This window comes from Cololabis saira, chromosome 17 (assembly GCF_033807715.1).
Source record: "Cololabis saira isolate AMF1-May2022 chromosome 17, fColSai1.1, whole genome shotgun sequence".
Taxonomy (NCBI): Eukaryota; Metazoa; Chordata; class Actinopteri; order Beloniformes; family Belonidae; genus Cololabis; species Cololabis saira.
Genome location: NC_084603.1, coordinates 4329955 through 4352788, shown reverse-complemented (window position 1 = coordinate 4352788; position 22834 = coordinate 4329955). Strand labels below are relative to the sequence as shown.

General features: G+C 37.6%; 4 protein-coding genes across 4 annotated transcripts; 2 read left to right on the top strand and 2 right to left on the bottom strand.

Moving 5' to 3' along the window:
• Positions 1 to 1002: 1002 nt before the first annotated feature.
• Positions 1003 to 3142, top strand: si:ch211-217g15.3 (uncharacterized protein LOC368914 homolog). The gene is made up of 4 exons (XM_061745597.1): positions 1003 to 1146; positions 1304 to 1358; positions 1492 to 1529; positions 2352 to 3142. Exons 1-4 carry the CDS (start codon positions 1139 to 1141, stop codon positions 2968 to 2970), a joined length of 720 nt encoding a protein of 239 aa, XP_061601581.1. The 5' UTR covers positions 1003 to 1138; the 3' UTR covers positions 2971 to 3142.
• fuom (fucose mutarotase) lies at positions 3125 to 8351 on the bottom strand. Its single transcript, XM_061745598.1, has 6 exons — positions 8041 to 8351; positions 5118 to 5186; positions 4973 to 5043; positions 4762 to 4860; positions 4566 to 4639; positions 3125 to 3808 (listed from the first exon to the last, which is right to left on the bottom strand). Exons 1-6 carry the CDS (start codon positions 8123 to 8125, stop codon positions 3742 to 3744), a joined length of 465 nt encoding a protein of 154 aa, XP_061601582.1. The 5' UTR covers positions 8126 to 8351; the 3' UTR covers positions 3125 to 3741.
• Positions 8352 to 11726: 3375 nt separating this feature from the next.
• echs1 (enoyl CoA hydratase, short chain, 1, mitochondrial) lies at positions 11727 to 16903 on the bottom strand. Its single transcript, XM_061745507.1, has 8 exons — positions 16745 to 16903; positions 15187 to 15384; positions 14966 to 15093; positions 13963 to 14062; positions 13784 to 13888; positions 12477 to 12596; positions 12329 to 12396; positions 11727 to 12231 (listed from the first exon to the last, which is right to left on the bottom strand). Exons 1-8 carry the CDS (start codon positions 16833 to 16835, stop codon positions 12166 to 12168), a joined length of 876 nt encoding a protein of 291 aa, XP_061601491.1. The 5' UTR covers positions 16836 to 16903; the 3' UTR covers positions 11727 to 12165.
• A 3433-nt stretch (positions 16904 to 20336) lies between these two features.
• On the top strand, positions 20337 to 22435 carry sprn (shadow of prion protein). Its single transcript, XM_061745549.1, has 2 exons — positions 20337 to 20420; positions 21872 to 22435. The coding sequence occupies exon 2, from the start codon at positions 21872 to 21874 to the stop codon at positions 22337 to 22339; it is 468 nt and encodes a 155-aa protein (XP_061601533.1). The 5' UTR covers positions 20337 to 20420; the 3' UTR covers positions 22340 to 22435.
• Positions 22436 to 22834: the final 399 nt, after the last annotated feature.

Below are 22834 nucleotides of genomic sequence, written 5' to 3'. Positions count from 1 at the left end.
TGTAATAATGTACATAATCAATCTTCATTTTGGTCTTCTCCATGTCTTCCTCTGGATGAATTACTGCTCATTTAGTGCAATAAATCATTGTATACACGAAAACAAGACGCTAACTAAGATGACAACAAAATTATATACAAACAGGAAAAATATGCACCAGTTAACTGAAGCAGATATATAAGAAGAAAAAAACGGAAAGAAAGACAGATAATAAAGAGATCATACGGTGCATCACAGGCACAGGTTTGCTAAGTTTCTACAGTCCAAATTTACAGTAAAGAAAAATACTGGCAGTTTTTTTTTTATGTTTTAGAAGAAAGAAGTGGGTGAATGTCTCGCTGCTTCCTCAAAGAAAAACAGGCCCACAGAGCATTTTTGTTAAGCAGACAGGACGTCTGTGGACGTCTCTGAGTGTGTGCAGTTAATGGTTGAGTCCTGCAGACAAAGCTAAACTTACATAGCAACTCTTTCCTATTATATATCTGAGCAATGTTAGCCTTGTAATGCAGGATTATCATGTTTGATACATGCATTTCTGTCACCTCTCCCATAATCAAATTAAACAAATAAATCAAAATAAGCCAATCAAATAAAAAATACTTAAGAATATCCAATGTATTCATAATGATACAAAAAATATTATTCAGACATTGTTAAATACATAAATTGTGAACGTTTTTAATGTTAATGTGTAATCTTAACAATGTTAATGTTAAGGTTACACTTAAATTCGATTATTTCAGGCATGAAAGGGTTAATACACTTTATTGATCATTCCAAGATATAAGCAAGGATTCTACCAGGAGTATGATTGAAGCAGGTTTAGAAAATTAATTTTAAAAAATGGATACGTCCCTGTGACCCTCAACGGGGGGGGTGAAAGAGGGATAGACAGTGAATAGGTGGATACGAGTTGATAAATGAAGCGCACATAATATTAATGATATGAAAAGTCTCTAAGCTTTGTTATGTTTTCAAACGATTAGCGTCCTACGTAGCACAGAACAGATAAAAGATGATAAATTATTAACAGCTGTGTTCAGAGGATACAAAGGTCAAGGGTTTGTTCCTTCATTTCCAGAGCAGGTGAAGAAGAGTTTGTTGTAAAGAAACTGATCTGGAAGCAAAAGAAGACACAATGTCACGGTAAAGAAAAAAGGAAAAATATAAGAGGGGTTTTCTGGCAGTTGATGCAGTTGTAATGTTTAACCTTGTGTTTCTTTTTTGTGACGGCGTAACTTGACTGTGAAACATTGCAGGTTTTAACATAAACTCTTGACATTAATCGTGACTTTAATCACAGGTTTTTTCTGTTCGTCTGTGCCTCGCTGATATTTGGCGTCACAGCAAAGCCCTTGGTATGTATATGTGGCCTCAGGCTGTCCACTATATCACCCTGTAGCATCTACAGGTTCAAATCAACTCATGTGAACATTTCCAAAGTTTCAGTTTCTCTAAATTTAAAGGTATATTTCCACTCTTTTTTTTCAGAATAAATTTATGGATGAAGCCTTCCAGGAAACTGTTGTGTAAGTTGCTATTTCCTTTAAAGGGGACCTATTATGGCATCTAATACCTACTTTAAACAGGCCTTGAATGTCTTAAAAACAAGCTTTTGATTGTTTTTGCTAAATAAATTAGAAATTCAGCCTCTGAGCCATGTCTTTATCTTCCTATTCTCTAACCTCATTATCTATGAGGGATTCTGAGTGGGCGGGGAGGCTATGATAATGAGGCTCTGTGCTGATTGGCTGCCTGAATGACGCGTAGAAAATGGCGGAAGCTCCAGCCAGGCGGAGTTGTTGTTGTTGTTCCGGCCAGAGTTAGTTGTGGGCGTGGTTTCACACATCGCTTGCATCGTTACGTAACGACGGGAGCAGATTCTGAACGGCTCGTAGAAACCACATCAGACTGGATGGATCATCCGGGCGGCTGTACAGACTCTGCAGAATTTGGTTGCTTTCCTCCTTTTCTGAGTTGGCAGGCTGAGGGGAGACCACTTTATATATGTTAAAGCAAGAGAAAATGTGTTTTTCATAATAGGTCCCCTTTAATTAAAACTGAACTTTTGGATTTTAAGCATTTTGCATTAAAAAAAAACAACAAAAAACACAAATTCAAATTTGCAGCTCGACAGACTTCCAGCTTTGTAACCCAAATCAGAAACTGAACTCTGACTGTGAAATTTACAGCTTTGAAACAACAATCAGAGCATGAATGTTTCAAATCGTTTCAAGTCCAGTAATACAAATATTTTATTGTATCGCAAAAAAAAAAAACAAAAAAAAAAAAACTGAACTTTTTTTGGACTGACAGAGTAGGCAATGGAATAGCATGATCTTTTTTTTCAGGTCCATGGATGACAATGGGAAGTTGTCCCGGGACGTGGAGGTGGAGCCGCCTGAGAACATGGATTGGATTCATTATGAAGTTGACCCAAGCATGAAGATTTGGAAGAGCATGGCAGGACAGGACCAACAGCCCCTGAAGGCCGAGGAAGATTTGGATGAATTCTATCATCCCTCAGTGGGTGAGCTCCTCGGAGATCAAGATCAAATCCAAAACCTGATCGCTTCTTCCAACGACCAAGCTGAGCCCCTTCAGGAGGATGTCGATATTAAGTACAGCCAAGACGATCAAGATGATATTGACCACCCTGTTGTCAATATCAGCGAAGAAGCTGCAGAAGAACTGTTGGCTGGATATTTGGCCCCAATGGTTTTCAGAAGCAAAGTAGAGGTGGCAGAGAAGAATGAAGACCTTCCCAACATGAAGACCAAACGAGATGTCAGACTCCATCTTCAGCCAGAGGAGGATATGGATCACATTTACCACAAAGATGCCCCCATGCCAGTCCTTCAGCATGACAGCCCTAAAGTCCTTAAAGCTCCTAAAGCTCCTGTTGATGTACCATTTCAAAGGAAGTACAGCGAGCCAGAGGAAGATCTGGATCATCTGTACCATCACTGATACTTCAACAACTCAACACACAAAGCTCCCAGTCATGCATAATGCAGTGCAGCTGCAAAATGGGAATAAATCAAAAAATGTAAATTGATTCTATTAAACTGCCTTAAAACCTCAAACATTATAATGTCTGTCACTGAGGTGCATTCTTCATGATAAAGACAGTTTTAACCAAGTCAGAGATGTCATGTTTTATTTATGGGAGCATATGAACACCACAGAAGATCATAAAAGCTGGAGAGAAATCAAACTGTATTTACTATAAGATTAACAAAGGGTGGTTTCATTCAACAGTTTCTGGAGGGAAGCTGTGAAAAACTGAAAATCAGGTTTGTTCAAAAATACTTCCAACATTTAGACTAACATCACAAATGGGATTTAATTTTGATATAGATTGCCATACAATTGATAGCATTTGAACATCTAATTTTTTGCTGTTCACCTTTGTGCTACCATTATGCTATAAATAATTTTATAATTGACCAAATGCCAATAAAATAACAGTTGTTTATTCATTAGAAATGAAGATAAGAACAAAGCCATACATGTCTCGTACATGGTTTCTAAATCAAGACATCATTAATAAAAATGAACCTGCTTCTTCCTATTGAGGGCCACAGGTCTCTGTTGATAGTGACTGGCCTAATTTAATATGGCAAGAAATAATTAATTAGTGACTGATGTCACTAACCAGAGTCTGTGCAATGGAAATTAAAAGCTGAAAAAAAACTGTTCTGTACTTGTAAGTTACCATCAGATCAAAATATCTGTGTATCACTGTAGCAGCTCAGCAGGAATGACTCCCTTCTTCAGTATCAGGTTACCGTACAGAGCAGTTTCCCTGAGAACAGCAAAACACAAAGAAATTACAATTCATTATACTTTAATATAACAAAATGGAAAGCAATACTGAGCATTTTGTTACAGAAACACAAAGTCATTGATCAGAAATGTGGCTGATTTGAGATTTGGTACATTGCTGATTTTCTGACAATTGAAAACTTAAGTACCGTATTTTCTGGACTATAAGCCGCTACTTTTTTCATAGGTTTTGAACCATGCGGCTTATACAAAGGTGCGGCTATTCTGTGGATTTTTCTTCAACCGCTAGGGGGAGTGCTAACCGGAATTAGAATAAAAACTAAGATGCAAAAAACTAAAAAACTAAAAATGCAAAGAAGAATACGCTACTTCTTCTTTAGCAAATAGAAGTAGGTAGAAGCAGATTTCAAACAGATAAATAAATACAGGTTATTTTCTCTTGGTTCTGTCCCGTTTTAATCAGCAAAGTTGCTTCCATGTTAAAAGACACTGTTAAGAAAGAATCTATTTAGGTACAAACATGTACATCATTTACAGTTCAAAATCCTTCTGTACATGTAGTAAATATCTAATCTAACAACAGAAATATCTGCGGCTTGCATATCTTTTTTTTTTTAATAGAGCAGATGTAGCTTATATACAGGTGCGGCTTATAGTCCAGAAAATACGGTAAATTCTCTCAAGTGAAGAATACCTTTTAAGTGACACAGTTGGTAATGATTTTGCACACATAGTTAAAAAAAAACAATTCAAATTAAGGTAGAGAAAATACACACCCTGTTGCCACAACAGCATAAGCCTTCTTGGCTCGCTCGTAGAAAGCAAATCGTTCCACCTTCTCAAGAGGACTCTATATATATATGTAAAACAAACCACAATCAGCGCAGGCACACAGCCAGAATGAACATAAATTCTGTTTATTTGTCTTAATTACTGTTGTAAACACTTAGTGGACGGGCTGTCCGACTGTACCTGACAGCCGGCACTGCCCAGGAGCTGTGTGTAAGTCTCCCACACAGGAACAGATAAACGTCTCTCTTTGTCACCATCTACCAGATCCATGACAGCCGCCTGTGGAAAAACATATTTGCACTGATTCAACAGGTGCCATTTTATTGAAGCAGCTGATATAAGAACATTAGAAGACAGTAATCTGGTTATGACAGATGTAATGTTCATGTACCGGACAAGGGACGTAGGTGTCCAGGGGCAACAACTTTAATATGGCCTCCAAAAGCTGTGGGATTCCCAAACCTATATAAAGATAGGACACAGTTTGAATTGTGATCATTTGGGATTTCTATTAAGAGATGGGTGTGTTGATATACCATCAGCTCTTATCTCTGTTGGCCCACAAGCAGAAATGGAAGATGATGGGAAATTGGCATCTGCAAGAACTGACAGAAAAAAAGAGAAATAAGCAGGGGCGTCAATTGGGTATGGCAAGGTATGGCAGCCGCCACACCTTTGCATTAAGGGTTAAATGTAAATGTTTGTTTTTTTAAATACATTTATGGAATAACTACAAATGCAAATAAGAACAACATGATCGATTTCACTAGTTATTATACACTGCAAAAACTCAAAATCTTAACAAGAATATTTGTCTTATTTCTAGTTAAAATGTCTAATTTTTAGTCTCTTTTTTAAAAAAAATCTCATTACATTTAAGACAAGACTCAAAAACAACCATTTTCACCTGTTTCAAGTAGATTTTCACTTAAAATAAGTAGAAAAATCTGCCAATGGAACAAGATTTTTTGCTTGTAATGAGAAGATAAATCTTGTCCCACTGGCAGATTTTTCTACTTATTTCAAGTGAAAATTTACTTGAAACAGGTGAAAATTACGGAGCCCTTGAGGTGACATGGAAATTATTATTTTTATCTCGTGCGCACCACTTTTTATCTCGTGCGCACCACTTTTTATCTCGTGCGCACCACTTTTTATGTCGTGCGCACGACTTACTGAAAAGTCGTGCGCACGAGATAAAAAGTCGTGCGCACGACTTTTTATCTCGTGCGCACCACTTTTTAGTCAGTGAGAACAGAACACTGGATTGAATAGGAAGGAAGGCCAAAAGGAAACCCCCAAAAGTGACATATCCGCTCACTTCAACATATACAGCTATTGATGCCAAGCATTTATCTAGTCGTCGAAGTCCGATCTCGGGAAACTGGCTTCACAAACGACGTTTTAAAAGTGGAACTATTTCCAGAGGCGGAGTTGTCACAAAGTGCTTCGACATTGTCAAGTGAGCGTGCTGGACCAATCAGAGTGGCCGCTGGTCCAAGATCGCTGCCTACAGTGCTGATTTTATTTGTAGAAATAAGCTTTAAATTGCACTAAAATGACTACAAACAATGTTATATGTAAACGAAAATTAATCTGAATTATAAACCTAAGAGACCTGCTGAAACAGTGATAATTCTGTCATTAGACAGAACATTAGACAGTGATGATTCTGTCATTAGAAATAGGGGGTTCTCCCAAATGATGGGAATATAATACCCATGCTCAAAACCTATGTTAAACCTGCAATAATAACATGTTTTCTATTTTCTATTAAAATAGAAAATAGAAAACATGTTATTATTTTTTATTATTTTCTATTTTATTATTATTTTATTATATTATGATTATATATCTATTATATTATTTTCTATTTCAATAAAAAATAATAACATGTTTTCTATTTTCTATTTTAATAGAAAATAGAAAACATGTTATTAATAACATTTTTTCTATTTTCTATTTTATTATTATTTTATTATATTATTATTATATATCTATTATATTATTTTATTATTTTCTATTTTAATAAAAAATAATAACATGTTTTCTATTTTCTAATAAAAATAATAGATAGTAATAATATACAGAAAATAATAAAATAATATAATAGATATATAATAATAATATAATAAAATAATAATAAAATAATAATAAAATAGAAAATAGAAAACATGTTATTAATAACATGTTTTCTATTTTCTATTAAAATAGAAAATAGAAAACATGTTATTATTGCAGGTTTAACATAGGTTTTGAGCATATGGGTATTATATTCCCATCATTAGGGAGAACCCCCTATTTCTAATGACAGAATCATCACTGTCTAATGTTCTGTCTAATGACAGAATCATCACTGTCTAATGTTCTGTCTAATGACAGAATTATCACTGTTTCAGCAGGTCTCTTAGGTTTATAATTCAGATTAATTTTCGTTTACATATAACATTGTTTGTAGTCATTTTAGTGCAATTTAAAGCTTATTTCTACAAATAAAATCAGCACTGTAGGCAGCGATCTTGGACCAGCGGCCACTCTGATTGGTCCAGCACGCTCACTTGACAATGTCGAAGCACTTTGTGACAACTCCGCCTCTGGAAATAGTTCCACTTTTAAAACGTCGTTTGTGAAGCCAGTTTCCCGAGATCGGACTTCGACGACTAGATAAATGCTTGGCATCAATAGCTGTATATGTTGAAGTGAGCGGATATGTCACTTTTGGGGGTTTCCTTTTGGCCTTCCTTCCTATTCAATCCAGTGTTCTGTTCTCACTGACTAAAAAGTGGTGCGCACGAGATAAAAAGTCGTGCGCACGACTTTTTATCTCGTGCGCACGACTTTTCAGTAAGTCGTGCGCACGAGATAAAAAGTGGTGCGCACGAGATAAAAAGTGGTGCGCACGACATAAAAAGTCGTGCGCACGACATAAAAAGTGGTGCGCACGACATAAAAAGTCGTGCGCACGAGATAAAAATAATAATTTCCATGTCACCTCAAGGGCTCCGTAGAAAATGGTGAAATAACAAGTTATTTTTCTGGTAATGACTCTTGTTTTAAGTGTAATGAGATTTTTTGACTAAAAATGAGACAAATATTCCTGGTAAGATTTTGAGTTTTTGCAGTGAGCGAGACTGCATTTGAAAAAGTTCCAATTTTCTTGACCACACAGATAAGCTCCATAGCAGAGCTCTGTGATGAGTATTTGCTGGACGTGTTGATTGATACTCTAGTTAAGTTCTGTGACTCGTAACCTTGCCATACCTTAGCTTCCACTGAATTGACGCCACTGGAAATAAGTCAAAGAAATTCACCTGAACCAGGACTGATTAAACATGGGGCCAAAGGGCTGTAGCTACAAGTTAATGATCCTGTGAGATCTGTTGTCACGTTGTATAAAGTGTTAGCCTCGTGGGCTATCACTACTAGCACCAGAAACGTGTACACAGTTACAGATCATACCCAGCTCATCTCCGTGTCCCATTTTAGCGAGAGCATACAGCAGATCAGGTGATAAAACAGAGGGGATCCCTCTCAAGACCACCATGGTAGAGTCAGCTGCAGGAGATAGAAACAACAAGCGAAGCAAGATAATACAATCCAACCACTTCCGCCTTCGTTTTAGTACTGGAAAAAATCTCTGCCAAAAAGAAGTCAAGAAAAGTTGTTCATCAAGCAAATATGTTTGTTACAAACGTATCTACTCTTTGTCCCGAGGTTAAAATATTAAGCAATCACAGTAGTATGGGTGAAATGCTGTAGAAACGCCACAAGTGATTCACTAATCAAATTTGATTGGTTATTTCTGGTGGTGGGTGTGGTACTGTTTCGAACGACCAATGGAATAAATCATTGTCTACTGGAGCAACACAAGTGACAAATACAGTTTATATATTTTACCAGCTTTTTACACAAAACAAAAACAAACAAGCAAACAAAAACAAGCAGAGTAAAGCCTGAATTATGGTTCTGCGTTAAAACGACGCAGAAACTACGCCGTAGGCTCTGCGTTGGTGTAACGCGGAACCATAAATCAGCTTTAAGGGGCTGAAATGAATGCCGCGTTCCATTTGTCCTCGGAAGTGGGGATTTCCCAGTTCCCAGTCGGAATTTTCAATTGGAACGCCCCTCGAAGTGGGATTTCCCACTGGGAAAGTGGGAGAGTCTTCACCGCCCCCGAGTTCACATTCCAAGATGGCTGCCCCGGTTGTAAACAGTAGAAGAGAGCTCTGTAATAATTCGTAGCACTTCTTTCTAGTTTTGGTCACACTAAATCAGTCATATACACGTATTGTTCAGCATATATATGCTGCTATAGTGTAATTTACATTTTTCACGTGGTATATGAGAACTACAAACTTGTTTTCCGACTTTGTAACTGGAACGCTGATAACTCGGCTGTGACGTCATTCCCAGGTCCGAGTTCCGACTTCCGAGGTAAATGGAACGCAGCAGAAGTGTCGCAGTCCAGCTTGAATAATCTTGGATCTGTGTTGTTTCTTGACACTTTTGATGGGCGTGATTCAAAGTCGCCCCCGGTGAATCACCAAAGCTAAATTCCCAGTCAGTGTCTGATGCCAAGAATGTGAGATAATGAAAACATTTATCAGCTGAAACCAGCTCCACCCGGATTATTTTATATAATACACAAAAATACTCAAATGGGTGAAGGAAAAGAGAAATCTTTTCCATGCACACGTTTTAATGCTTATCTGCATGTCAAAAGTCCCATTTGCAGTGCAGCCTTGTAGACGTTATACTTTTCATACAGCTACTGTTCATGAGAAGAAAAATAAATCGTTTGATATAGGCTTTATTGATTTTCTTTATTCAGTATATCCAGTACTCGAGTTGTAATAAAAAATCAGGGGAGGATGGTGGATTTTATCATATGGGGACAGATAATTTGTGCTGATTACAAATAATATAATATATTACAAATAATAGCAGTGACCAAAACACCTGCAGAAATACTGCAGGAATGACATAGCAGCATCAATTCAGCATTACATCAAATACATCAAAACACAATAATAAAAAAGTTTTCTGAACTTATCAATATGACTCTGTCCTTCACATGATAAGTAAAATGGATCACTGCAAAAACTCACAATCTTAACAAGAATATTTGTCTTATTTCTAGTTAAAATGTCTCATTTTAGTAAAAAAAATCTTATTACACTTAAAACAAGACTCATCACTGGAAAAAACAACAATTTTCACCTGTTTCAAGTAGATTTTCACTTGAAATAAGTAGAAAAATCTGCCAGTGGAACCAGATTTTTTTGCTTGTAATGAGAAGATAAATCTTGTCCCACTGGCAGATTTTTCTACTTATTTCAAGTGAAAATTTACTTGAAACGGATGAAAATTGTCAAAAAGGTTATTTTTCTGGTGATGACTCTAAATGTTGAAATAGCAGTAAAACCACATTCATTGATGAAATTACATAAGGGATGGAAAGGGGGGGATGGCAGTTTTACAGGGAGGATGATTTGGACTGTTTTTATTTCAGGGGGGGTGCCATCCCCCCTCAACTCCAGTACTGATATCTATTCAGTGTCTGGAGGCATCAATTCAAGATGATTTATGTGTAAAGTCAGTTTTTCTTTCTTTCTCTCTATTTTCTGTATTGCCCTGGTGAAAGATAACCCATGCCTTAGTCATGTTTTTCCTAACAGCGAGCATCAACGTTATTAATTACATTCCAACGAACCTTATTTCCTGTAGGCTGAGTCAGTTGTTGCATTTCTTGCAGCGATATGAAAAATGTAAGACAAAGAGACAGACTGTAGGTTATGTGAACATCGACTTAAATTGGCAAAAAGTCAACAACACGACCTCTGCAGCGTTGTTTGGGAAAGTTTTTTTTCTTTTTTCTTTCTTGTGCTCACCCGGGGGATGAGGTGGGGGTGAGATTAGAGGCTGAGGGAGAAAAGGGCCCTCGCAGGAGCCAGGCCTGTCTGCCAGAGCTGAAAACCCCTTCTCCCTCTCCGGACCCACGCTGCTTTCGCTTTATTTCAGCTTCTTTAAATGAGTTTATCACGCTATGAGGGTCCGCGCTGCCAAATTGTAACGTTTTGCCCCTTTTGTATGCGTTGAGAGCCTCAATTGAGTCTACATTTATTATTTTGACCTTTCGGCAGCCTCAAAGAAGCGCTCCCTTTCCAGTCCTCTCAGCGGACTTTTGTGCTTCCCCATGGAGTGAGAAAACGAGTTTTTTTTTCTTCTCCTTTAAAAAGTTTTGTTCCAGGGGGCTAAAAAGAAAGCCAGGTTCAGCGGAATATTGAAGGAGAAAAAAAAATCAATTAGGCCATGGCCGTGTGAAGATCAGAGAGAGAAAAGGTGCCTCCTGATGATTGGACGCCAAAAAAGTCCGTGCAGTAACCAAATTTGTTCTGGTGTTCTCTTTGAAGTCAAACTTATGGTTTCTGTGCTGCACCAACAAGCAACGATGCAAATCAATACGAGATTAGACTTTTCATATCAATAAAAGGCACAAGGGCATAGGTACGATTTTGATGATTATCTCACATATCTTTACTGATAATTAAGTTATTTTGAGCCTTTTTCATAAGAATGTTGGTCACTTCGTTTTGGATTCACAAGACTATTTTGAATTATGAATTTAAATAGGCCTATTTTCTTTGACGGATGAAAAGTGGTCTCGGGTGGACAACAAAACTTGAAATACAGTTTCAAACAAAAAAAAACAGTAAGAACTAGTAAGAACATAAATAACGATTCAGGTTATATAAAACAGGTTTTTTTTTCATTTTGTTGCATTTTTTTGTCGAATATGCTTTTATTATAGTGTTTGATGAAACGCACTGTGTTATGATAAAATTGATATGTTTTATGATTAAAGGCCCTAACACTCTCAAGTTAGAATTCATCCGTTTCATTTTTCTATTTTCAATATTTTCCTGTCACTTGTCCTCCAGATGCGTAAACCAGTCATTTGTGCTTCAAGCAGGCTGAATTCATCACTTTTTGCATACGAGACCCGACAAGAGCTCCATCTAGCGGTGTGAAGTATAATTCACAGAATTTCATCTCATTTTTGCCATTTTATAAACAGGCAACCGAAATGCATCTGGTCACTGTAAGTGAAAGTTCACCACTTTTAAAAATATGTAAAACTAGAATGATCAAAAAGTACAAGTTTAATATAGTTGTTATACCATTTCCCATACTTTCTGACACTGGTTACACATCAGCAAATCACTCTTGCTTTATTTGTAAAATGTCCACAGAATTAATTAATTGGTATAAACGGTTATGACAAAAAGGCAAAGTTAGTACAAATCATCCAGGATGATTCCTCCTGTTACATACAGGCCATGATGGTTAAAACATATTCACAGACAAACCTCTTTCACCCACAATCCATTTAAATTTGATACTGGGCTCCAGCAGGAGTGGCTCCACTGTGAAAACACACTTCTGCATCCACTTAGTGCCAAATCTTTAGTGTTCACCACCTGTATAATCTGCTACCCTCAGCACTGTTGCATCATTAAACAAATTGCAGATGAGGAAGTGACCAAGTGATATCAGAAATGTTAACTTCATTCGGTGTTTCCTCTACTTGTCCTGGAAACTAGCTTTTCTCTTCTCCACAAAGGCAGTCATGCCTTCTTTGCGATCATCCTGTGAATTAAATAACAAGCAGAAAAAACACAGATCACCAGTCTGCTGTTAACATCAAAATCAACCTCATTACTCTTAAATGGGCTTTTATACTTACAGTAGCAAAAGTAGCGTGGAATAAACGCTTTTCCAAGCGATTTCCTTCTGCCAAAGTCAGTTCATATGCTGCAGCCGCACAGAAGAACAAGTCAGAAAAAACTGAAACATAGTAAATGTACTTCTCAAGCATAGGAGGCACCACACACCTGCGTTAACAGCCTCTTTAGCCATAGCGGAAACCAGTTTGGAATTGGCAGCAATTTTCTCTCCACATTTAACGGCTTCAGACACCAGCTGATCCACAGGATAAATTTTACTCACCAAACCTGGAAGAGAGCTATAGTGTCACATATCGTATATGCAAAAAGATTAGATTGATATGTAAGAGATCAAATACTGTGTTCTGAAATGCTCAGGTTCAAGTGAAGGCATGTTGGTTAATGTTCTGGAAGTACTATGGGTTTTTGTTACAGAAATGTTTTATCTCCGTTGTTTGCAAGGAATCGTTATTAGTGATGCACCGATTGTTCTGTAACCGAAATTGTTCGGCCGAAAATGGCAAAAAAACAGTTTCGGTGTTCGGTGGAATAAGTGGGGAAAAAAACGAACAATTAATAACGGCGTTGTAATATAAGGAAATAGACTGGCCGCTCCAACCAAAAACTAACCACAGAAGAATTTTACCTAACATTCACCAGCAGGTGGAACAAAAAAACAACATAAATCAATCTATTACAGGTGTGTTTAGATGACGAAATCAAACAGCGAAGAGCGTGGAGTGAAGTGGTGCGGTGCAAACAAACATGTCAGCAGTGTGGAAGTATTTTAGAGTGGCAAAGAATAATACAAGAATGGCTGTTTGCAATGAATGTTCTGCTCAAATATCTAGAGGGGGCACATCTGCAAAGTCTTTCAGCACTACAAGTTTGATTTATCATTTGAAATGATAAAAAACCCTGAGTGCTTTAATGCGTTTTTATTGTTTTAAGGCCTATGTTACAATGTTCAGTCAGTTAAGCCTAACGTAAGCTCAAAGATGGCCAAAAAATGTATTTTGCTAATTTATTTATTTTAAGTTATTGTTCTTTGCTGGTATAATGTCTGCTGGAATATATATATATATATATATATATATATATATATATATATATATATATAAAAAACTTTAAGAGAACTTACATTTTATAATATAATATATAAGAAATGCTGGGAAATTAAAAATTGTTCAGTTTTTTATGTTCAACAAATGTTTTCTACCTTGTAATTTTGTAAAAGATTTTTTTCTTTTAAAAGCATGCCTAAATCAAATTTTTTTGATTTATGCAATGGTGAAAAAATTGGCAAAATAAATGAAAAACTGTGAAAAACCATGTTCGGTATTGTTCGGTATTCGGCCAAGTGTTTATTATTATTTTCGGTTTCGGCCACAAATTTTCATTTCGGTGCATCACTAATCGTTATCAATTTAGAAAAGACTCAAAGAAAAACATATTTGTTCTGACATCTTTGTTACCTGACTGCTTTGCTTCCTGTGCACCGATCTTGTCTCCTGTTAGTACCATTTCCATGGCCAGGGATTTGCCCACTGCGCGTGTCAGCCGCTGGGTGCCGCCCGCCCCTGCAAGTAGCATAGTCATGAAGAGCCGCTTCAAAAGCAGCGAAGGCTGCTTGGGAAAGAAGATGTTCCTTTACCAGGAATGGTCCCTAGAAGGATTTCCGGTTGGCCAAACTGTGCCTTCTCTCCAGCGTAGATGATGTCACACATCATGGCCAGCTCACAGCCTCCACCCAGCTGAAATAGAAACACAAAGTTGTCGACAAAGAGTTCATTTTTGCTCCCAGCCGACACCACTGGTGATGTGATGAGCTCAGTCACTGTTGCTAGGATACAAACCCTAAGGCACAGTGTATATGTGATGATCCTAGGGACTTCAACCACATCTCTCTTTCTGACTCATACTTCCAATTGTCCAACTGTTTGTCTTTAACGGTTACCTCAATGAACTGTACAGAAAAATGTGTAATTTCTCTTTTGAGGTGGTGATTATGTTTTTGTTTCTTAAATCTAGGAAAGATGAGTTTTAAGTGTGTTGCATTAAATCTTATCTAGACACTGAATATGTAATTGATGATTTAAATAACATGTTTCACTTGAGATCCAGACTTCAATGAAACCCTCAGTAGGTTAATTATTTCGAGTTAATATTGAAAGCAAGTATATATTATGCACGTTTTCTAGTTATATGGTGACTGACATGAGTTTTCCGTCAAACTAACCCACAGGTTTCATTCCAGTTATTCAATCCAATCATTATAAATAACATTTATTTTTGTTTTAAAAGTTGGATCCAGGAGCAAAGATGATTATTAAAAGTCTGCTTCTCGATTTTACTCGCTTGTAACTTTTTCTCACCATCTTCACTTTCATCAAATGGGACAAAGAAGGGAGGAGAAAAAATGAGCAGTAAGATTAGAGAACAGGCCCTTAGTTAATGTTGTTCTTCCATTTTTCTGGCATTTTTGGAGTTTTTTGTTTTGTTTTTTTTTCCTGGAGGTTTTCTTTCTTGCCTTAAAAGGTTTAGGTGTTATTCACGTGTGAAATTCTTTTTTTCATTTATCTGTATTGGTTAAAATCCCATTACTAAACACCAAAGATTAACCAGAAGAAAAAAACCTCCTGCAATATAATACCTACAGCAAATCCATTAACAGCTGCAATCACAGGCTTCTTCACTGTTGATACTTTGTTCCAGTGAGCCAGGAAGTTCCCACTGTAACACTCCTGAAATGTTCGATTCTGCATCTCCTTAATGTCCGCTCCAGCTGAAAAACATAAAAGATTAATTCACCACCTCTGTGCATCTTTATAAACAACGTAAAGTACATCATCGCCCAGCACAAGCTCAGGAAACTAACCAGCAAAGGCTCTGTCGCTCCCAGTGATGACAATAGCTCCAACATCTGCATCGGTTTCGAAGGCGTCCAGCGCCACTCCCACCTCCTTCATCAGCCCGTCACACAGAGCATTGAGGGCCTTGGGCCGGTTCAGCTGAATAAAACCCACATTACTTTTCTCACCTCGCTTTTCCACCACAATATACTCATACCGACCACCTGCATGGAGACAAAACCAGCAGCAATGCTCAAGTGAAACTTCAGTTAACAGTTACTTTGTGTAATGAAAAATAGGGTGAATTCAGTTTTTCACAAACAGCTTCTGTCTCTGAGTAATTGAATGTTTTATTGCACCACCTTGAGCTTTGATTATAGTATGCATCTACAGGGGGATTGTTTCCATAATATAATAAAATATGCAGATCACAACACACACCCCTGTCTGATCTCTACAACCGCTCTGTGATCAGGAAGGCCACTCTGATCACAGAAGACCCCTCTCATCCCCTTCACCACTCATTTCAACTACTGCCTACGTCAGGCAGAAGGTATAAAATTCCACTGGCCCGGAAAAACATTTACAAAAAGTCACTCATTCCATCTGCCACAATCATTCTGAACAATATCAAATAGATTGTTGCACTTTTAACAGGCACTGTCATGTCTGTTCTAACTTATTTACTGTTTTTTAACGTATTTATTCTTTTTATATTGTAACGTGTCCTTATGGGAATGTGTGAATGTGGTTGTGAGCCCTGTCCAAGAGGAATTTCTGTCACCATTGGGACAGACAATAAAGTATTCTATTCTAAACTAATGGGATGCCATGTTCATATAAGAACCAATTTTAATTTATCTTTTGCCAAAATCTTGTACTGATGATGAAAGACTTTACTCAGTACATCTCAAAGATCCTCACTGAGGTTTAGGTCTGAAATCTGCGTATCAAATCCCATGATAATAAAAATACAAAAAACAGGATTTTTTTTTTTATTTTTTTTATCTCAACTGGCCTCATTGATAAGTGCTTTTCTTAAGATTGCACAGTGTTGTAAACATCCTTATGGTCCAGGTAGATAAGTCATTGTAACATCAGAGCTTATCTTTAGGGGCAAAGTACCAACACTGTCAAGGCCAAGGGTAAATGTGCACTTCAAGGCTGTTTTGCTTTAAATCCAAGTGGCAAAGGCGAAACTTTCCATCACACACAGCAGCATAGTTTACATACATTTAACTATCTTTTGCATTGCTGGTGTGGAAATGCTTTTACTTTTACCAATAATTATTTGAGTTCTGCTGTTGATTTCCGATTCAGATTACACATATACACAAAGTCGTCGTTTAAATGTCCTTACAAATGCTACCAGTCTTTGTGCAGCATGATTTGGGAAGAAAATAACCTTACACTCGCTACAGAACCGAAGTGTTACAGTTTTTTTAGTGGAAATAAATGAAACGTTGCATCAATCAGAGAAAAACAGCTGTTTTGCGCGTCGCACGTTCAGTGACTCGGGTTTCTCGACATTGCAGTTCGTGCAGCTAAAACAAAGTGACCTCTGGCTGCTTCCTGGCCACAAACCTGAGCTGTAGAGGCGGCCAGCGGACAGCAGGGCGGGTGCTGCTCCGGTAGGTTTCAGGAGCAGAGCAGCGGTTCTGCAGAGGAAGGCCATGACAGCAGAAGCACTGTGAACTTTACTCCAGTCTGCAGCAGCAGCAGCATGCACTGCCGTCTTCTTCTCTGCTCAGGTTCGCGTGGCTGCATGTTCACGTCCATACTGCCATCTAGTGGTGGCGCAGGGGGAAACAAGGGTCGTCCTCAAATAGTCTAATCAGAATCAGGCCAAGTCAGGTTTAGTTTAGTTTAGTTTAGTTTATTTTGGTCATTTACATTTTAAGATGTTTGCATATACACACTGTATATGTACAGTATACACACAGGTATAAATATATATATTATATATATGTACACATTTCCTTTTTTTGACCAAAAAGGTATAGGCTGAAGCCTCATGGCTTATTTTGCCTATCCTTTTCAACAAAGGCAGACTTCAGAAACAAAAGATACTAATAAGAAGAAAACGAAACGAACGAACAAAACAAAGAAAATAAACAAAGAAGAGAAGAAAATAAATGTGCTCACTCACGATTTGAGGATAGCTGCAGGAGGAAAGTTGCATCATTTAGACAGTTTAATATGAAGATAATTTATATTTGTGTTCTATATTTATCCATTATTTTAGATTTATAATTTTTTTTAAATTTATAAATTGAGCTACTTTTTTTTAGTTCCTCAACTAAGGTCAAACAAGACAGGGAATTTGACTCGGTTATTTTCGCTCACCGTACAGCAAATAGACAAATGACAGCTCTTATTAACATATATACAATAAAAAAAAAAAAGAAGAAAGTTAAAGGTGCAGCAGTATGAGGTAGACATGGTTATTGAAAGGTGTATTGTTACAGCATATGAGGAGATGGATGGATGGATGGATGGATGGATGGATGGATGGATGGATGGATGGATGGATGGATGGATGGATGGATGGATGGATGGATGGATGGATGGATGGGTGGATGGATGGATGGATGGATGGATGGATGGATGGATGGATGGATGGATGGATGGATGGATGGATGGATGGATGGATGGATGGATGGATGGATGGATGGATGGATGGATGGATGGATGGATGGATAGATAGATAGATAGATAGATAGATAGATAGATAGATAGATAGATAGATAGATAGATAGATAGATAGATAGATAGATAGATAGATAGATAGATAGATAGATAGATAGATAGATAGATAGATAGATAGATAGATAGATAGATAGATAGATAGATAGATAGATAGATAGATAGATAGCAGCTCATCAAAACATAAAAAACAACCACACTTCCACTCAGACAATAAAAGCACATCAGTATTGAAATAGACATGAAATGAAAGGTTAAAAACTGAAATGCGTGTTAAGTTCCCCCATGACATGCTGAATGCAGAGAAGTTCATGGTCATATCAATTCCTGCAGGGTGCTACGACCGCAGAACCCCAAATTATCACCACTCTACCTCTGTGCTTAACAGTGAGTATTGGGAATTCTGTTTTCAACAAATCAACTTGGGTCTCATCTGTTGGACCTTGTTGGAGAAGTCAGAAACAACATTAGCAGCATTTATTTTCACTGCCGGCAGGTAAGGTCAAACAAGACAGGGAATTTTACTCGGTTATTTCGCTCGCTGTACAGTAAACAGACAAATGACAGCTCTATTTAACGTATATACAATTTAAAAAAACAGTGAAAGGTGCAGCAGTATGAGGTAGACATTATTGAAAGGTGCATTGTTACAGCATATGATTGTGGTTATTATTATTATTATTGCACAGTGGTTGATTACTCTGAGACTCTGAGTGATGAGAGTTCATCAGAGCAACAGTTTTGAGGAAGAAACTGTCTCTGAGTCTGGAGGTTTTGGAGTACAGAGCTCTGTAGCACCGTCAAGAGGGGAGGAGTTCAAACAGACCTATCCTGGGTGTGAGGGGTCTGCAGAGATGTTATACCTGCCAGTTTCCTGGTTAATTAATTAATTCCCAGTTAATTAATTATATTTATTAATAGTTTATTTCAGTGAATGAATTAATTGAACCACCCTTTAATTTCCATCGCCTTAAGGGTATCGGTTGCAAACTGGTATAAAATAAAAAATAGGCCTACACACCATTATATTAGGCATATTAATTGTGTTAAACAGACGTTAATGTGTTACAGAAACAGTATATACAGCAGGAACCCAAGAGAAGCCCTGCATCTCAATCAGGAGAGATAAAAACACTCAAACACCAGAAGAAGTAAAAAACAATCATCACAAAAACATGCAAATGGCCCACGATGTGATGCCAAATGGCAAGACACATAAAACATTTAAAAAAGCCAATTTAGTGACAAAAGGATCACAGAGTGCGATCAAACCCCAACAGAAAATGAACAGTGAGATGTCATTTCTTTGCTGGCGTTGTAAGAAACAAAAAGGAACTTTTTTTCATATGTTTTGGTCATGTGATGCACTTTCCTTTTTTTCGAATTCTGTTACCAAGCTGATATCTCAATGTTTACGTGTATTTGTCTCTTTGTCACCTCGTTTATGTCTTTTGGGAACTAGTATGTCAGACAAGTGGAACAAATATCAGTGCAAATATATAGATCTTGCTATGTTGGCAGCCAGGAAATGTATAACCTTAAATTGGAAAGAATCTAAGCCCCCAGTATTAGCCCATTGGTGGAACGAACTCTCAAGATACCTTACAATTGACAATATTTACTACAAGAGTAAAGGCAAATCCTCAGACTTTTTAAAAATATGGCAATCTCATACAGAATTTGATTTTAAGAAATCCGTAGGTAATTGTAAGGCATAGTGACAATAAGACCTGAGTGTAATGGTTTGTATTGTTTTGTTGTCGTGTTTGTTTTAAGTGGGGTTTTCCCACCGTTTATGTCTGTTTTGTTAGGTTTTTTTTGGTTTTGTTTTCGTTGTGTTTTGAGGGTATATATTTGGATATCATTTTGGCTCTTTAACGGACCAGCCCCAACTTAGGATAAGAAAGTAATGACATTAAGTGTTTCCTACTTTTTTTTCTTTTTTTTTGATAAGTCCCCTTCATCAAGAAGTAGGTAGGAATATTATTTAACTAACTTATTTTACTAATTATTATTTCAGAGTCATTGATAGAACAGGGTAGTACTATCTGGTATTCTCAATTAGTGCATTGAGTAGAATTTTTGGTTAGTATATTTGGCATGATTATAGCACTATGAAATATGTTTTGGTACCATATGTATGGACTTTGACTTCTTTTTTTCTTTTTTTGGAAATTGAGTTGTGGGGGTTTGTGTTCTATGTATCTAAGGTATACCCCTCTTTTTGTGGCTGAAAATATAAAAATACAATAAAAAAAATAAAAAAAAACCCCAACAGACACATACATGAGAAATTATTAAAAAAATATATAGTGGTTTGAAATTATCACAAAGACGAAACATTAGCTCAAATATATGTAAAAACAGCAGATATAAACCCAAACTGACTCGATACACAAAACTGTACATTTACTGCCACACATGAAATGACCACGTGAGCGCGCTGCGCGTTCTCACAGCCGTCTGCGTGACAAACCTGCTCCATCTGCAACGATCCCTCCATCCTTCACACTGGGCTTTAATACCAGCAAGCACGATCAGAGTGGGCAATAAGGTAAGTGGCGCTCATTTTAATATGGTGGTTATTAAAGCGGTTCTGCCTGAATTCAGAATTCCAGCCAGAAGCCAATAATAGCTCAAAGGCTAATACATAAAAACAGGATGGATAATGCATGCATTTATTTGCATTTCACATACAATCACGCATCATTTTAATAACGCATGGCACTAAAATAACCTCAATAGATTGCGTATTTTTGTTCCGTGACCCAATTCTTATCACAATCCTGCTTGTAAAATGATGGCCTATTACCACAAACCAACAATGCCTTTTGTTCATATTATCCACAAAGAAATGAAATCATGAATGTGAAGAGGTAGAATTATTTTGTAGATTAAGGCACTTAATAATGACCGACAGCAAGGTGCCATATGAGACTGTTTATTTATGGAAAAATGGACTGCATCCAGCAGCTCCGAACATAAGGAAATGTCACATCATAATATCACCAGATATATTCAACCTGAGCTATTCAATGCATTACATAACAAGTAAAGGCTGATTTATGGTTCCGCGTTACACCAACGCAGAGCCTACGCCGTAAGATTGATTTATGGTTCCGCGTTACGCCGTACGCTACGCCGTACCCTACGGCGTAAGATCTGCGTCGATTTAACGCAGGACCATAAATCAGGCTTTAAGAGTGATCCTGATGGAATATTTTCATCTGTTCAAGCAAGAAACACGCAGTACTCGAGTTGAGGGGGGATGAGGGGGGATGGCATCCCTGAAATAAAAACGGTCAAAATCATCCCCCCTTTAAAACTGCCATCCCCCCTTTCCATCCCTTATGTCATTTCATCAATGAATGTGGTTTTACTGCTATTTCAACATTTAGAGTCATCACCAGAAGAATAACACCAGAAAAATAACTTATTTGACAATTTTCACCTGTTTCAAGTACATTTTAACTTGAAATAAGTAGGAAAATCTGCCAGTGGGACAAGATTTATCTTCTTATTACAACCAAAAAAATCTTGTTCCACTGGCAGATTTTTCTACTTATTTCAAGTGAAAATCTACTTGAAACAGGTGAAAATTTTTGTTTTTTCCAGTGATGAGTCTAGAAATAAAACAAATATTCTTGTTAAGATTTTGAGTTTTTCCATTTTACTTATCATGTGAAGGACAGAATCACATTGATAAGTTCAGAAAACAGTTTTTTATTGTTGTGTTTTGATGTATTTGATGTAAGCCCAGTGGATATTTAAAGCTTACAGAAGGCTGCATTTAACTATGTCATTCCTGCAGTATTTCTGCAGGTGTTTTGGTCAGTGCTATTATTTGTAATATATTATATTATTTGTAATCAGCACAAATTATCTGTCCCCATATGATGAAATCCACCATCCCCCCTGATTTTTTTTTTTTTTTTTTTACAACTCGAGTACTGGAAACATGTTCCCTCAGAGTTCTTCCATTTCATGGGTGTCGTTTCTCCACAGATGTGGGGGATGAAGCAGGTGCTTGCAGCCTGCTGGACGGCTCTCCTGCTCTCCTGTCTCCTGTGGGAGCCGGCGCTGTGCAAAGGAGGTCGCGGCGGCTCCCGCGGCTCATCGCGCGGCTCCTCGTCCCGCAGCTCCGCGGCCGGGACGTACCGGGGCGGCTACGGGGGGCCCAGCTCCCGCTCCCGCTTCAGGGCGGCGGGACGCACGTCCCCGGTGCGGGTGGCGGCGGCGGCCGCGGCGGGGGCCGCGGTGGCGCTCACGGCGGATAAATGGTACGCGTCCGCCTACCGCCGCAGCAACACCGACGGCTCCGACGAGGAGCCGGACTACTTCAACAGGACCAATTACTTTGACGCGCTGATGTCAAGCTCCACCCAGAACGGATCATTAATGTCTCCAGTGGTTTCCATTATTATTGCAATATTTTCCCCAAAACACGGACTCTTCCTTACGGAAGAGTATTAGGGCCATGGAGTAGAAAAAATATTTGAGAGGGGAAGATTATTTTTTTATTGTGCACTTCGAGAAAAAAGTCGAATTGTCGAGAAAAAAGTTGAAATGTCGAGATTAATGTTGAAATACATTTTCAAGAATAAAGTCAAAATTTCGTGAATAAAGTCGAAATTTAGCCTTTTTTCTCAACATTTCAACTTTATTCACGAAATTTTGACTTTTTTCTCGAAATTGTAGCCTACTTCAACTTTATTCTCGACATTTCGACTTTTTTCTCAACATTTCGACTTTTTTCTCGAAATTGTACTTCAACATTAATCTCGACATTTCGACTTTTTTCTCGAAATTGTACTTCAACATTAATCTCGACATTTCAACTTTTTTCTCAACATTTCGACTTTTTTTCCTAAGTTGTACTTCAACTTTATTCTCGACATTTCGACTTTTTTCTCAACATTTCGACTTTTTTCTCGAAATTGTACTTCAACATTAATCTCGACATTTCGA